At 44.5% G+C, this 15,613-nt stretch overlaps 2 protein-coding genes across 3 annotated transcripts; one reads left to right on the forward strand and one right to left on the reverse strand.

Moving 5' to 3' along the window:
* Window positions 1-1,587: 1,587 nt before the first annotated feature.
* Window positions 1,588-5,068, forward strand: LOC125989503 (vasopressin V2 receptor). The gene is made up of 7 exons (XM_049755960.2): window positions 1,588-1,699; window positions 2,728-2,989; window positions 3,063-3,308; window positions 3,467-3,613; window positions 3,698-3,941; window positions 4,025-4,240; window positions 4,303-5,068. Exons 2-7 carry the CDS (start codon window positions 2,729-2,731, stop codon window positions 4,503-4,505), a joined length of 1,317 nt encoding a protein of 438 aa, XP_049611917.1. The 5' UTR covers window positions 1,588-1,699; window position 2,728; the 3' UTR covers window positions 4,506-5,068.
* Window positions 4,622-14,395, reverse strand: LOC125989502 (monocarboxylate transporter 1). 2 transcript variants are annotated; one of them, XM_049755958.2, is made up of 5 exons: window positions 14,228-14,395; window positions 10,275-10,551; window positions 7,564-7,707; window positions 6,684-7,484; window positions 4,622-6,486 (listed from the first exon to the last, which is right to left on the reverse strand). In XM_049755958.2, the coding sequence occupies exons 2-5, from the start codon at window positions 10,489-10,491 to the stop codon at window positions 6,191-6,193; spliced, it is 1,458 nt and encodes a 485-aa protein (XP_049611915.1). In that variant the 5' UTR covers window positions 10,492-10,551; window positions 14,228-14,395; the 3' UTR covers window positions 4,622-6,190. The 2 variants fall into 2 exon arrangements, with proteins under 2 accessions (XP_049611915.1, XP_049611916.1); XM_049755959.2 differs by having other exon boundaries at window positions 14,224-14,392.
* Window positions 14,396-15,613: the final 1,218 nt, after the last annotated feature.

Here is a 15,613-nt window from a genome sequence, read left to right on the forward strand (position 1 = left end):
GATAGCGACCGTTTGGATCGGACTTGCCAATAGGCGATTTCTCAAAAAGTGTGCGGACTCGCCGTGAAATGAGCCAAATCAGTTTATGTTAATTGATTAAAAAAATAAAATGTGCTCCGCAAGTGTTCTTCCCATTATGTGAGGATTCTCCCTCCTTCGGTCATAAGCGGCACTGCTAGCCACGGTGGAGGAAAAGTGAGCCATCCAGTTGCGCCCCCATACTTATAAGTTCGTTGTTTGTATCTAGCAGCTAATATTTGCAACATTCATTTGTAAACATTCAAAGTATGTGATGTTTCAAATTCCAAGATTCAATAACTATTAATTTGTTATGTAATAACTGAATGGCAGAACTTGAAAATGTTTATATTAAAATACTGTTGAAACACATATAAACTTATTTTTATTACTTTTTAAAAAGTCTTAATGTCACCAACTTTTTTTATTTAATCACATTTGTAAATTAAATAGTCCAATTACATTTTAGGAAGTCTGAATTTTCATCTGAAACATTAGTAACCGTGACAAAAGGCAGAAAAAGCATTTTCAATACAATGTTAAAAATAAATTATAATGCACTGAGATGCAATTTATGTTTATTTATAATGATAAGTTGTGAACTGTTGTTTCTTTTCATTTTCTATTACTTGCTGAAAAAGATAAACACTATTGTTACTGTTGCATGCTTGGGGACTGCTTTGTGTCAAAACTATTCACACAAATACAACCGCAATTCCCACATGTTTTTCAGATCCACAAATATGCTCGTTACTTTAATGTGTTTTTGGATCCACTTATTTGGGATTTCCCTATGTGCTTTTCCAATTCACAAATTATTAGTGATTTCCACATGTGTCATTCATTATTGTGTGTGCATTTATCATTTGCAAATATTCCGTTCTGTGTGTGAATTGTCCAATATGTCATTTAATTTTAAGTTTAAAAGCAGTTATTTCAAATAGAAAAAAAATTCTCTTATATTATTTTAGTTTTGATAAACGGATACCAAATTGAAATACAGCTTGTTTTCTCATTTGTATGTTATTTTTAAATAAAGCTATTGAACCACAACTCAAAAGCTGTCTGATTTTCATTAGTTATTTTTCACATATTTTTTTAATCTACTTCTATTTCATGTCATTATTGTTTTGTCCCTTCTTTATTTGACAGAGGTGTGCCAATAAATTTCTCCGTTTGTAGTTTGCATTCCACGCTGTCGCCCTCTCCTGGTCAATTTGAGAAATGCTGCCGGTGATAACTAGCGGGAATCCATTGCATTTGTGTCTCGTGCTAGATCATATTAGTAGTTAACATGGAAGTCACTTGATAAGGCTACACTTGAATCATTGATAGTAAATTTACTAATACACTGGTTCAAGAGGTCCACATCTTTGTGAACAAGTGCGTGAGGTAATCGTCTACGAGTTTAAGATTCCTCAACATACAGTTACAAGGAATTTAGGGATTTCATCATCTACGCTCCATAATATCATCAAAAGAAAATCAGGAGAAAATGTTGTCCAATATGTGTGCAAGTTAAAAGGGAAGGGAGAAGGAGTGAACAACATGGGTTGCCTGAGGTCACCATCAGTCCAAATCATGAGCATGAGCACACACACGCAGCATGATGCAGCCCGTGTGCACCAGATCAGGTTGTCCCGGCTTCCTGACGCACCTTTCACAGGACCCTGACTACGAGGTGAGTGAGTCTTCCTTTGCTTCTACTTCCCATTAACGCTTGACTGACATCTATAGTACGAAGATTTGGCGCCTACAATTCTCTTTGGACTAAACAAAAAAGTGTAATGAGATTGAAGGACTGAACCTGACTTGCTGATCTTGGAACGTGAAGCCAGTCAGCTGAGAACATGACCAAAAAAAGCTAATAAAACAGTCTCTCACTTGAAATCCCTGTTTGTATTGAATACTTTTATTTTCTGGTGGGCAGAAAAAGGTTCATGAATCAGCTCACAGTATAGCTGATTCTGGGTATGACAGTAATGGCAGTGTATGCGGAATCATGTAGGAAGCACAATTAGAAGATAATGGATGTTTATGTGTTGATGCTGCGCTTCCGTGATCCCAATAATGACCAGACAATCGCAAATAGGAAACATGTTTACTCGGCTGTTTACACTCCAACACACAATCGCGGAGGCATGCGGAGAGGGCCCCTCCATCGTGTGGACACTTCTACGTGTCCCAAAGAAAGTCTCGGCTCTTCGAGTCAAGTTACTAAAAACGCTCACAAAACGTACTGGACTGAAGATGAACCTAAAATGCAACACAATCTTATTAGGTCAACTTAATTTGGAAATCTTTCAATGTCCAACTTTTCAATGTTTCAGTACTTTATGGACAACCAATACAATTCTTGGTTCAGTTAGCACTGGTATTAAAATAAGAGAAACAGAATTGGCATTTAAACATCATGAGACCAAAACAACACCAAACAAGGCAAAATGACCTCTTCAAGTACTGAACGACTGTTCAGGTTTGTTTGCCTTCACCTGATGAATGACTTCATTTGTCAAGAAACCAAACTATTTTGGGACCTTCCCAAATAATACCCTGAGGACTTTTACTGCATCTTCCGAAAGAACCAATAGTATGAGGGAAAAGAACATTACTAAAGAACAATAAGAAGCACACCCAAAAGAGGGATTGATGGATGGTTGTTTGTAACACAATTTTACCTTCTTCTCACCATGATGACCTCTTCTCCAGCATGTTCGTCTCCATGGCAACAGACCCGGACCCACCCAACGCATGCAGGCAGCCCTTGGGCAGCAACGACACGGAGTGGCAGCGTGACACTCTGCTGGCCGCAGCGGAGGTGACGGTGCTGACCGTCATCCTTGTTCTGGCATTGCTTGGCAACGGCCTGGTACTGGTCGTGCTGCTGCGGCGGAGCCGGCGCCGCCGCAACCCGCTGCATCAGTTCATGCTCAATCTCTGTCTGGCCGACCTGGTGGTGGCGCTCTTCCAGGTGACGCTCTCCTTTGCACGAGATGTCAGTACCATAAATTTAAAACAGTTTAACAAGCCTGTATTGTGTGAAGGTGCTGCCGCAGTTGGTGTGGGACGCCTGGGGACTCTTTCCTGGTCCGGACTTCCTGTGTCGCTCTGTGAAGTACCTTCAAGTGCTCGGGATGTTTGCATCTTCTTACATGATCGTCGCCATGACGATAGATCGCCATTATGCCATCTGCTGCCCCCTGCTGGCACACCGCAGCTGGGCCACCCACAGATGGAACACCCTCATACTGCTGGCCTGGGGGCTGTCATCGTTACTCAGTGTACCACAGGTACGTGCGAGGGATAAACAATCTGTGAATATGGTGATACTGTCAATCTACATGTGTTGCTTCACCACTTGCGTTTTTAATGCAACGACTTTTGACATTTTCCCATTTGTATTAGCAATAAGATAGTGTCATTCTACATTCTTGTCTTCCTACTCCAGGTTTTCATTTTCTCCCGTTCAGAGGTGGCCCCGGGGGTGTACGAGTGCTGGGGCCACTTTGCCGAGTCGTGGGGCCTAAAGGCGTACGTGACGTGGATGACGTTGGCCGTGTTTGTCGTCCCTGTCCTCGTAATCATTGTGTGTCAAGTGAGTTGCTGAGGGGCCGAGCCGCAGAGAAAGATCACACGCACGAAAAATAGTCGTGGATGTCCTACTATCTTTTACCTTTAGGTGCGAATCTTCAAGGAGATCCGCAACAATCTGTATCTGAAATCAGAGCACCGTGCGCTGTCTTCCTCGTTTCCTCCCTCCAGACGGGACAACCAGAGAGGACGAGGACGCGGACAGGGAGGAGGAAGGACCAACTCTTCTCTTGATGCTCCACCAATCACTTTCAACAACATCGTACCCACCAGCCAGCATCATGTCGGACATTTGCATCCTGACACACATACTCACATGGCTTTGCAAACAGGTAAGGGCAGCAACATACACACACACATAGAAATGTATGCTTCTAATTGTCTTTTAAAAAATACATTGAATTGTGCCTACCAGCGGACCGCCAACAGCCTGTAGTGCCTCCTACTGTCTGCACTGCACCAAAAGTCAAAGGCTCCACTTCCAGGGTAGCAGGAAGAGGAGAGGTGATGGCGGCCATGTCCAAGACAGTCAAGATGAGTGTGGTCATTGTGCTCGTCTACACGCTGTGCTGGGCCCCCTTCTTCAGTGTCCAGCTGTGGGCAGCCTGGGAACCCCACCCACCCAAGACTGGTGCATACTATCGGCTACATTTCACACATACAGTAACTCACTCACTGCGTGTGTTTGGTTAGGGGCAACCTTCACGCTGCTGATGCTGCTGGCCAGCCTGAACTCATGCAGCAACCCGTGGATCTACTCGGCTTTCTCGAGCAGCGTGTTACCTGAGCTACGTGGCGTGCTGCTGTTGCTGTTGCGCTGCGGCAAGGACGCAGAGCAGCGCAGAAGCTCCCTCCCCAATAACGACTCCACTGCCACGCACGCCTCCAACTATTGACATCAACCATCGGATGCTCTTCGGCCACCTCAGTCTCCCACCCAATAAATGTGATACTGAAGCACAGATTAGTTTTTCTTTTCCACGTAGTTGCATTACAATGATACTTTGTCACCAATGATTGAATGTCATTTAATAGGTTTTACATGAAATGGTTTTATTTTTTTTATTTTTTTTTTTGAACGGGGCCTTACCTCCCCAGCACCCCATTTTTAGTCTGACAATAGAACCAATGATACATTCTTTTAAAAAATACTTCACTCTGCCATCATAAAAATATCACAGTTAAACTAATTAGTATGACAATTGAAAACAAAACACTGCCTGTTTTCCAGACCCTTCAGAATGAAACACTGGAATGCAAGCCAAGAAAAAAAAATAAAATAAAAACACAACTTATTTGTTCCCATAAGTGCCCGTCTTCACCATGAAAGGCTTCAAGTTTTGTGTTTTGATCCTGGAGGGCAGTGCTGAAAGTTGTTTTTAATGTGCATCATTAAGTAGATCACTTGCAGAACTTCGGGTCGCACTATGAGTAAGGGAATCTCTTTGGCTACCGCACTTAGACTAAAAACTAATGGTGTTTTTTTTTGTTTTTTTAAATTGACGTTTTGATCGAGGTGTGCACAGTACAAGACGAGGACATGACACAGGTAGGATATTTGTGGTGATGTTCTTTGCACCAGTGTATGGAAATTTTAGAGCTGATATGACTATTGTTTTAACAGATGGTGGAAATTATGCGTGACCTGTTGTTGGAACACAGCAGAACGATAGCTTTGTGTCAAAAGTAAACAAGCCCGCATTCCAGACCGAGATAAGATCATCATCATTTGATTGATTTTTGTTTGCTTTGGTCCCATGACATTTTTCGCTTGTAAAGGTTGGGAATCTGCCCTCTGCCAAAAAAGGACCTAAAAGGTTGACAGCAACTCGAGAAGATCAAGAAAAAAGATCAAAGTTTAAATTCACAAATATAATGTGGTTAAGACAAGGGAATAAATGATAAATTATATATTTAGGATTTGCTTGAGAGGAAATTCCTTCCCTTGCTGGTTTTGGTGTATGCAGATTGGAATTTAAGATGTTCTTGTTTAATAACATCATATATTGCTGGAAACCAACAGGCCTGTCCTAAGCTTTAAAGAAAAGATGACACAAAATGACTACTACTGCTGGTAAAAGAAACCGTCACGGATTTGTCACATTCTAGAGTGAAACGTAAAAACCATCACACTCGCGCGCCATTCTCTCACACACACGCACGCACGCACATTCCATCGAATCAGATTGTCCATATAATTTGAGATAAAATATTTGTTCATGTCCGCATGTGTGCTTCAAAACTTACAAATACTGACATATGCCATGGAAACACAACCCCATTAAGACCGCTATGTGAGTGTGTGTTTGCATATGGACGTGTGGCAGCTCACCGTGTTAGTCCAAAGCTCACAAACGCTCTTTCATACACTCTGCAGACCCTGAGAGTAACATCTTCTTCAAAGTGATTGAAATGAGTACCGTCATGAATCTGTGTGCTCTCCTCAAGATTCCCGCAGGCACATCCATAACACACAAGAAACAAAAAAAGGATGTGAGTGCAGTGCAAGTCCATAGCGTGAATGTGTGTGTTTGTGATGGCGTGTGCCGTGCGTGTACGTCTTTCCGAGTCTGTTGCGCTCCTACACGGTGTTCTCGTCCATCTTGGAATCCTGTAGTTTGACGGCGTCGGGCGCAGCGGCGGCCTCGTCATCCACATCGTCCACGTCTTCCGCGTTGGCCTTGGAGGGCGAGGCTTGGTCCAGCATGGCAGCGCGCTCCTCCTTAGGCTCATTTGCTTCCTCTTTCTTCTTCTCTCGCTCTAACAGTTTGTAGTTGATACCCATCCCCACAAAGAGGAAGAGACTGGCCACGATGAGGATGATGCCCGACGAGATGTACGTGTAGTCGTAGTGCTGGTAGTAGTTGAAGAAGCTTCCTGTGAGACGGTGGGCGAGAGGAAACAGGTGCATGTCAGCTCGGAAATTGGGGCCAGAGTTGCCTCCTGGTGGGTGCCACAACACTTAACCGCTGGTTTGAACTGAAAAAGGCAAGTTGGGTTTGCGCCACAGGATATTGCCCCAAAGTTTTTTTTAATTTTTTTAAAGATTTTCATAAAGTGCCGGCGTGTCGTACCTGTCAGCGGCGGGCCGAGTAGCACAGGGGCGCACTCCACGATGGTGACCAGGCCCACGGCGGAGGAGAATCTCTGCGCTCCCACCAGGTCCATCAGAGTCTCGAATAGCACCGAGCTGAGCCAGCCGAAGGCGAATCCAAAAAAGATGGCGTACACCACAAAACCCGTGTAGGTGGTGGACAGCGGCGCCAAGACGTGACACACGCCGTTGTAGAGGACGGCGCCGGCAAAGAAGTACTGCACGCGGGGTCGGACCCACTTGGTGTTGGCCAGCAGGCCCATGGAGGGCCGAGCAAACATGTCTACAAAGGCCAGCACGGACAGCAGCAAGGCTGCCTTGTCTTTGCTGATGTCTTTGCTCTTGGCGAAATTGGAGAGGAAGACGAGCGGCGCAAAGAGGCCGAAGAACATGATGACGTTGCCCATGAGGTAGAGCAGGAAGCCGCGGTGCTTAAACAGCGTCAGGTCGATGAAGGAGTTGATTGTCTGCAGCACCGTCTTCTTGGGTCGCGCCTCACCGTTGGGCTCGGCCTCTGCGCCGGGCTTGGGGGGCGGCGACCGGGGTCCGATGGGGCGCATGAGCGAGCCGGCCACACAGCAGTTGAGAAGAAGCCCCCCCAGGATGAGGAAGCTGCCTCTCCAGCCAAACTGGTCGTACAGCCACGAGTTGAGCGGCGCCAGCGTGGACAGGAAGACGGGGCTGCCGGCCATGGCGATGCCATTGGCGATGGGTCGCCGCTTGTAGAAGTACTTGCCGATCATGGTGAGGGCCGGGTTGAGGTTAAACGCCAGTCCCAATCCTGGACAAGAGTTTCAAACTAAAAATGAAGCCACTAGCCAAGTGAGGAGCGGAACGAGCAACTGGATACGAGCACCCACCTCCCACAACGCCGATGAAAAAGTAGAGCTGCGGCACTGTGTTGCAAAAGGAGGCGGCGACCAGTCCGGCCCCTGCCAGACAGCCGCCCATCAAGATGATGGGTCGGCTTCCGAATCTGTTCACCAGGATGCTGCTGATTGGACCTGACGACACAGAGAGAAACGATCAGAACTTTACATTTGTTAAGTGAAACCATAGTCAGCAGCACCCAAATTGTTTACACATATATAACATAATTTCTCATTCGAAGCGCTTTGGATAATGGATGGATCAATGGATATTAACAATGGATTGTAAAAAAAACCAACTAATAAGGTACTTCAATGATGTATTATAAAAATGTATTTCACATAAGAAAAGCGCAGGAAAATATTCAAAGTTAAATACAATTTAACTGTACGACTTAACCAAGGCGATGTAAAAAAGTTGAAGTGACTAGGTAACATTGTGCAGTTTGAATATTTCATTCGGTGGTACCACAAGAGGGAGCCCATGTACCACACTTTAACAACATCACACTTTTTTGTTAATTACTCAAATTTAGCAGGTTCATTTCACGGAGTGTCAAATTAACTTGACGTGAATTTTTATTTCACTGTGTCTTAAAAAGAGTTTTCTATTATACCACCTATCTTAAGCTACAGCAAAAGCAGAGACTGAATCTGTAGATTTGCGACTTTAGGTGAATAAAATGTCAAATGGGATGAAAACAGTACACAATGTGAATATAAGACAATAGAATGCCATTAAATATAAAGTAATTATAATGTGTTAAGTGTAAAGAAAATTCAATATGGAGTAAATATGAAACATTGGGTGCATAGGCATTAAAGGACACATTTAAGGACAAAACAGCCTTTCCAATTGCAATGAAAATAAATAAATAAAACCACAGCTATCATTTATAGAAAAGCGAAAATCCTGCATTAGACATATCCAGCCAAAAAAAGCACCTTCATCTCTACCGTGCTATCGACCACTTACATAATTTCACATCACTGCTTGCATTGACAATCAGAGTCCAAGGAGATGGAGACCTTATTCACCCATTGAACCTCATCCATAATATTTGGAATGCAAGTCTGCTCAGTTTGATTACGACAGCAGAGCACTGACAGGAGGAGGAGGAGGAGGGCTGGAGGCAAACCATCCTTCGTGTCTCACTTGCGTGCCAAGCTGGCTATGAATGGACTCTCACATGGATTCACAGCAACCCGCTCTGCAAGCCACCGAATACAAAGTACAAGCACGGCCGGGCCACTCACGCTGCACAGTCGAGGCGGTTGCTTCAGAATGCGCATTTCATACACATTTTAAGGAACGAACGGATCACAAGTCAAAGAAAAGTCATTGAAATCTATCAGTCAGGAAAAAATTACCGTCATTTTTTTCTACAGATTCTTTTCCTTTGTTTTAATAAAGAAAATTCATCAATCCATCCATTTTACCAAAAAAAAAAAAATAGCCTAGGATAGATCAACACAGAATAAAGATGAAACTGAGCTGCGACAGCCAAAAAAGGCTGAGGACAAAAACGACCCGCACACACAGTAACAAATGAGCGGTGACGCTCTTTGTTGTTATCTGGCAAAACACAAAGAGGCCAGTGAGGAGCGTTCTTCGAGGGATTATATAAACAACAGCGGTTTCTCCCTCCAGCCATCATTTGACCATTTTCTCACCGGCACCGCTTGAGAAACCGAGTGAACTACTGCCACGGCTTTTGTTTTGTCGAAATCTAAACTATTCCTGCGAGGATGCACCTCGGTGGAAACACAAGGGCCATGAGAACCCAGCCAAGAAAAAGCAGATAGCTGATAAGAGACGCTCGCACATTCCTTATTTACTCTGGCTCGGCTTCGTTGACATCCCACACACTAAAGCCAGGCGTTTCCCCCCCCAACCCATGAGTAGTGAAATACAAGTCGGCGGTCAGCACTCCCACTCAATGGCCGCCGACAAACAACCTTTGTCAGCAAACAAAATCCTGAAATATAAGAGGCTCTACTCTTTGGAATATAACTCCAAAGTTCAAGTCATGAATGTCACATTGCTGCACCTCCCATGCCTGCACGGCCAAGAAGGCACCGCCCGCCGGAGACCCAATTCTATATGGCCCAGGAGAACAGCCTGAATTGTAAAATCAGGAAGAGGCGGGAAAGAAAAATCCAAGCACTTAAACATCTGGGTCCTGTTATGCCTTTTACGCCTTCTTCTTTTCTTTCATTGGAAGTCCCTAAAGCTTCCACGTCCTGAGTTTGAAAAAAAAGCACATGCGAGTCTTTGGAGGCTGAAGATGTTCACCAAGAGACCAGATGTGAGCATGCAGCTTGAGCACGTTACGTACGTATATATATGACGGGAACTGTGAAACCTGATCCAAACCAAAACGACACTTGTAAAAAATGGGCCGTTGTTACAAGTCAAGGTTGAACCATTTCTGCCTGTGGCCTATTAACAGTTATCTGCTACACAATGTGTTTGGAAAAAGGTGCCAAGGGTTCCAAAGATGCAAAAAGTCATGGCTAATAGGAAAGTAGTAATTGGTGTCAAGGTGGTACACAGACTTTTTAAGCATCCTGACTGAGCTTATATCTTTATACAAATTGTGGATGTGCATGAGGAGTAAAGTTCAACCTGGGTTGTGAGTGGAGAGCAGCTGTTCAAAAAAGTCTATGGTACGCTCAAGCTGAACCTTTTTGCCACTTACCTCCTGCGTACATGACAGCCAACATGATGGAGGAGATCCAGGAGACTTGGCTGGGCGTGGCATCAAAGATCACCTCAATGTCTTTGAAGAAGACGGTTATGGATTTGGGGAAAGCGTAAGAGAAGCCGATGGAGATGAACGCCCCCACCACCACGGCCCAGCCCCAGCCCCCCTCGGGAGGGGTGTATCCTGTGGGGCCCCCCACTGGAGGAGGCATGTCTGCTCACGAAGAGAAGGAGGCGAGGAGGAAAGATGCAAGCTGGACTGGAGGCAGCACCTGTGGAGAGGGAGAGCAAGGTTGATGCCGGAATGCCAAAACTAGTCGGTTGCATTTTCACCGAAACGACACGACTGAAACAGGATGTTGTGATGATGCAAGCAAAAGTCTTGCTTTTCACATCCGCCTGCAACTAGTCTCCATGTGCAGCACCATTATGCTACCTTGCAGCGTTTGGAAAAAAAAAAGTCTCTCTCGTTGTAATTAATTAACAGCCGTGCCGGTACTTAGTCTGGATCAAGTTGTCAACAACCACCCTTGAGCAATCATTACACTGCCACAAACTTGGAGAAAGTTCTTAATAGAACTGTTTTTACATACCAGAGGCACAGGGGAAAAAAAAAGGTCAAAATAAGCACTCAACTCTTTTGGAATCCAATTTCTTTCCCATCTTTCATTCCCATGCCCAAAAAAAATAAAATAAAATGTATGAGTGGCAAGAGGAAGGGTAAAAACTGTGCCAAACAAATCCCACTGTGCCAAGCCAGAGGTCACAGCGGCCACCACTTTCCCATCAAGAAATTAATTGGACTGGTCCCCATGGTGTTCCAACACTAATCATCTTGCCAGCTCCGAGGGCTCCTCTTCCCTTTCTCAACAAAGATAAGATAACAACTATTTTGCACCATTCCTGAGCTTGCCTTATGGTTGGCGCATATCTTGCGGGCAATGGTCTCCAGGAGACACGCAAACATCGACGGGCGACATTTAACCTGCACGGAGGTTCGTACGCTCATTTTTCTGCAAACAAGAAAAGCTCTGACAAAAAAACAACAACAACAGAATGATGTGACTCGAGCCACATCGAGTTCATGCAAACTCAGCACGTACGAGTACTTCCTGTACAAAGCCAATAGAGTTGTTTTTTTTCAACCGCCTCACTCGTGTCAAAGGGATGGGAATAGCGCACACGTCAAAAGCAACCACACGCACGCACACATATGACCTAGCTAACCTACCACAGTCACGAATGCTCTCACACGCTTGTGCAAACATTGCATCGGTGTCAATGAAGCTCTGCTTCGACATCTCACAGATTGTTGACCTGTTCCACAGCTGCGGCCAAACAAAGCTGGCGCATGCCAACAAGCAATAAAAATTTGCCAACTGGTATCAAAGCGGAACCGTCCGCCTCCGTGAGAAGCCGAGCGGGAATACGTGGAGCGGCAGGTCGGGGGGAGGCAAACGCAGGTCGCGTTTCCTGTTCTTGCGAAGAATGTGTCTAAGAGCAAGCAGTGGCCGGGACCTACATGTGACAAATCACAACAACACGTTGCTGATCCGGACAATCACAACCAGCCTAACCAGTCACTAATGAACTATTAGACAACATGTGCCGTCATCCACGATTGCGTAACTAAAGTATAATTTACAATGCAGTCATTAGGGTTGCGAAATTCTGTGAATTTTCCAAGTTGGAAATTTTCCTTGGAAGTAAAGCAGGAAGTTAAAAAAAAAAACCTGAAGGTTGTTTTAGTGACAGGACTGAGACAGATTTCGCTAATATGTGACCTCTGACCTGTCTGACGGGTGCACAAGTGGTTTTACTTTTTCTTGTACGGCTCATTCTATAGCGGGTCGCATTTCTAAAATTCCCCGTTGAATTTTCTAGAAAATCTGCCAGCCATTTGCGAGCCCAACAGGCACACCGGCAAACAAAAGAATACAATACTGCACCCTTATGAGCAAGGGACTCCGAGAGGGAAGTTGCAACTGAACTCAACTGAGCAAACAGGAAGGTCATTAAATGCGGCTGCTAGTAAAATGATTCGTGAACGATGGGCGGGCTCTCGTGAAGCTATAGCAAAAATACTTTGACACTCGGGTGCAAACCAAATTGCTCAGGCAGAGATGCAGAAGCTGGTCTAACAGGGTGCAACCACATTGGCACACTTCCAAACCCTTCATTAAATTTCATGCACGATCATCACCAGACAGAACAACAACCAAATCAACCATACAAGAGTATCTATTTCACTCAGTTCGAATCAGATTAATAGTTCAAAGAGGACCCCTGATACCGCTTAGAACCAATTAAGAGCTAAGTGGCCATGAAATACTAGTCGGCTTAGCATAAGTGATCTCTTGAACCTTGTGTTGACAGAGCTCCGTTAATCCCAAAAGACACACCAGTAATCCGCACAATCGAGTTGCCCACCGAGCGTGTGGCACAAAGGTGCCCGCCAGCGTGGCAGCGAGTTCCGTTCACTCGGGCATGACATGCTGGCCGCAAAAACATGCCCGTGTTTTTATATGCAACTGTTTTTATTACACACCGACACAAGCAGGGCAGCCATTTTCAGGTCAAAGCCGTAAATGTCCAATTACACGAACGCAAATCATGTCAACTCCCATGGGGCTTTCGAAAAACTTCTGCAGCCCAAAGTCAGCGTAAAATCGAGATTTAGGTGTATTTGGTGTCAGTGTCTTTACGGCCCTGAGGGAAGGCACAACTATGAAAGGGCTGGCAATAAAAAGGAGTTTGACACCCCTCATAAAATTTGATTGTTTTACAATACTTTGCCCTTCACTATTTGTTTCATTTTCAAATGAGAGAAATTTGGGGACAAAACATGCAAAGAAAGGAAATAAAAGCTTTAGGAAATCATTTAATTTACACAAGATTCCATTTTTTCTGGAACCCATGAAGCTGATTTTCAAAATTGTTGCTGTATCTTGATATTTCATTTTCTTTTTCAAACGACTAATACTGGTTATAGGTTGCATTAATGGTGTGGAAATATTTGAAAGGATTTATTTTGGCCTCTTGTTTTTAAGATCACAAAAACCTGGCATTTGAACAAGGGATGTGTAGACTTTTTCACTTGAGCTAAACAAAGCATTTCGAATTGCTTTAATGGTCGTGAGTCAGTTCATCAGCTCACTGCGGTGGGTTGCGCAATCATCGTGAGCATCCGGGAGGAGCATGTGATGCAACGCAACACAGTGGCACGCAATTCCCACAAAAGGTCAACAAGTGACCGGACCATTTGGACACAAACACACGCTTTCTCTTTGCACGCAAACGGGGAGTTGGGGCCCAAGTCCGCTTTGATTGGGTGGATGATTGTCAGAGTGAAATGCAAAGAGCAATTGCCATGCATGCTGCTTGTGACCTTTCACATTAAATGAGGATAGAGGTAGATTGATACTACGAGTGCACTGATTTGTCTTGATGATAAGGACAAAAAGTGCACTTTATTGGCCCCATTCATAACATCTTTTTAAGATGGACGTCAAACATTTGTTTGAAGTAGATGTTTTTATGATAGGCTTCGGATATCAATAAAAAGAGAAGCCGTGTGATGCAGATCATACAGACATGCAACGATCACAGTTCAGCTCGTCAGAGCGCGTGTCTGACTCGGTGCCGAACCCACGGTATTGTCTGCAGGCTGGGCCACACACTGACCAGATGCGCCCGAGGGAATGTGTCGTGGGGGTGGGGGGGCTCCCGCAGCATCACGCCATCAAGAGGGGTGGGGGGTTGGGGTTAGACTCCACGCGGCGTGGAGCCGACGTTAAAAGCGTGCCATCTCAATTTTCCAAAAGCCAAATTAGCGACACTCAACGCGCTAACATGTTGATTAAAACCACGCGTGCGGTGTCGCTTTGCCATCGCACCGCCGTACCAACCAAAAAACGAAAAGGAAACAACGAAGGAACGCATACCAACCTCGCGGTGGAGAATTCTGCCGGTGTCCTTGGGCTCGGTTCGATGCTCGACTCTCACACACGCTCCCGACATGCAAAGGTTGGCTTGGAGGTGCTCGCGGTACCAAAAGAGCAATGTGGAGCACTGCCGAGTGGATAACTGGAGGGATGGGGGACTCGGGATGACGACATCACGGCAGTGCGCATGCGCACTAACCCGGCAAACTCGAGTTTCTCCAAATTGACAAAATATCACGGAAGGAGAAAAAGGAAAATTACATCAGAGGTGACTCGAGTTGTTCGGCCGGTACCCCGGTATACAGATAAATAAATAAATAAATAAATAAATAAATAAATAAATAAATAAATAAATAAATAACTCAAAATAAATAACTCAAAATAAAGGAACTCGGTGTGCGTGTGTGTATGTGGCGACCCCTAATGGGACAAGGCGAACGATGGTTACTTTTAATGGTCTTGGTCTTGACACATAAAAATATTTCCATTTCAACTAAGAGTGTTCATACGAAAAATAATTATTATTTAAAAAGGGACAGTGCAATAGCTGAACATTTGCAACTAATATGACATAATTATAGACACAAGCCAGTTTGCATCTGGTGTCGTAACAATGCAGGTTCGAGTTAAGAAAAATAGAGTAAGAAAAATGAAGATACGCACAATACATGAACACAAGTCATTCAGTGCTAGTGAGCAAAAGAGAAGTGCTGACTGTAAAATGCGCTGGTGCGTGTACATGTAGTGTAGATTTAAACCAAGCACTCCCGTGAACAGCCTGGATATGACCTTCACTAGAAAAAGCCTTTGTGTTGTCCTCTAGCGGTCATTAACCTTTTTGACTTTGGGCCCTCATTTTTTTGACTCAGGGCCATTCAAATATTTACAGTATTTCATAACAACGGTGTGTAAAATTCACTTGGGGTTTGACAAGCCAAAACCTTCAAAATTACATTTAAAGCAAAATATTTCATATGAGCTGTTCTGCACCTCCAACTTAATGAGAGTCTTTTTCTTTACATTATGCAGAGAAGGTGCACTGAAGTTGCTTAGGCAACTGGCCAGTTTTTATTGTTTGTATTTAGGGGAGGGCACACCATGCTTTGTGTCCAGAAACACTTATTTCCAAGCTGTCATACCGGAAGCCGCAAACATTTTAGCACCAAATGAAACCCGTATTTCTTGTGTTGTCTTGTAAGCCTGCCAAAATCAAATACTTGACAAGTTCACACAGATGACTGCGTCATTAAAGAGAGAAAATGAGGAGAGGCAAGAAGTAGGGCACACCCTGGCCCGGTCACCAGACAATCACAGAACATGGGTAGACAAATAGCCACTCAAGCCTATTAATTTGCACCTACTCGCAATGTAGTCATCAGTGAAGCTGACC

Source organism: Syngnathus scovelli, chromosome 2 (genome assembly GCF_024217435.2).
Source record: "Syngnathus scovelli strain Florida chromosome 2, RoL_Ssco_1.2, whole genome shotgun sequence".
Taxonomy (NCBI): domain Eukaryota; kingdom Metazoa; phylum Chordata; class Actinopteri; order Syngnathiformes; family Syngnathidae; genus Syngnathus; species Syngnathus scovelli.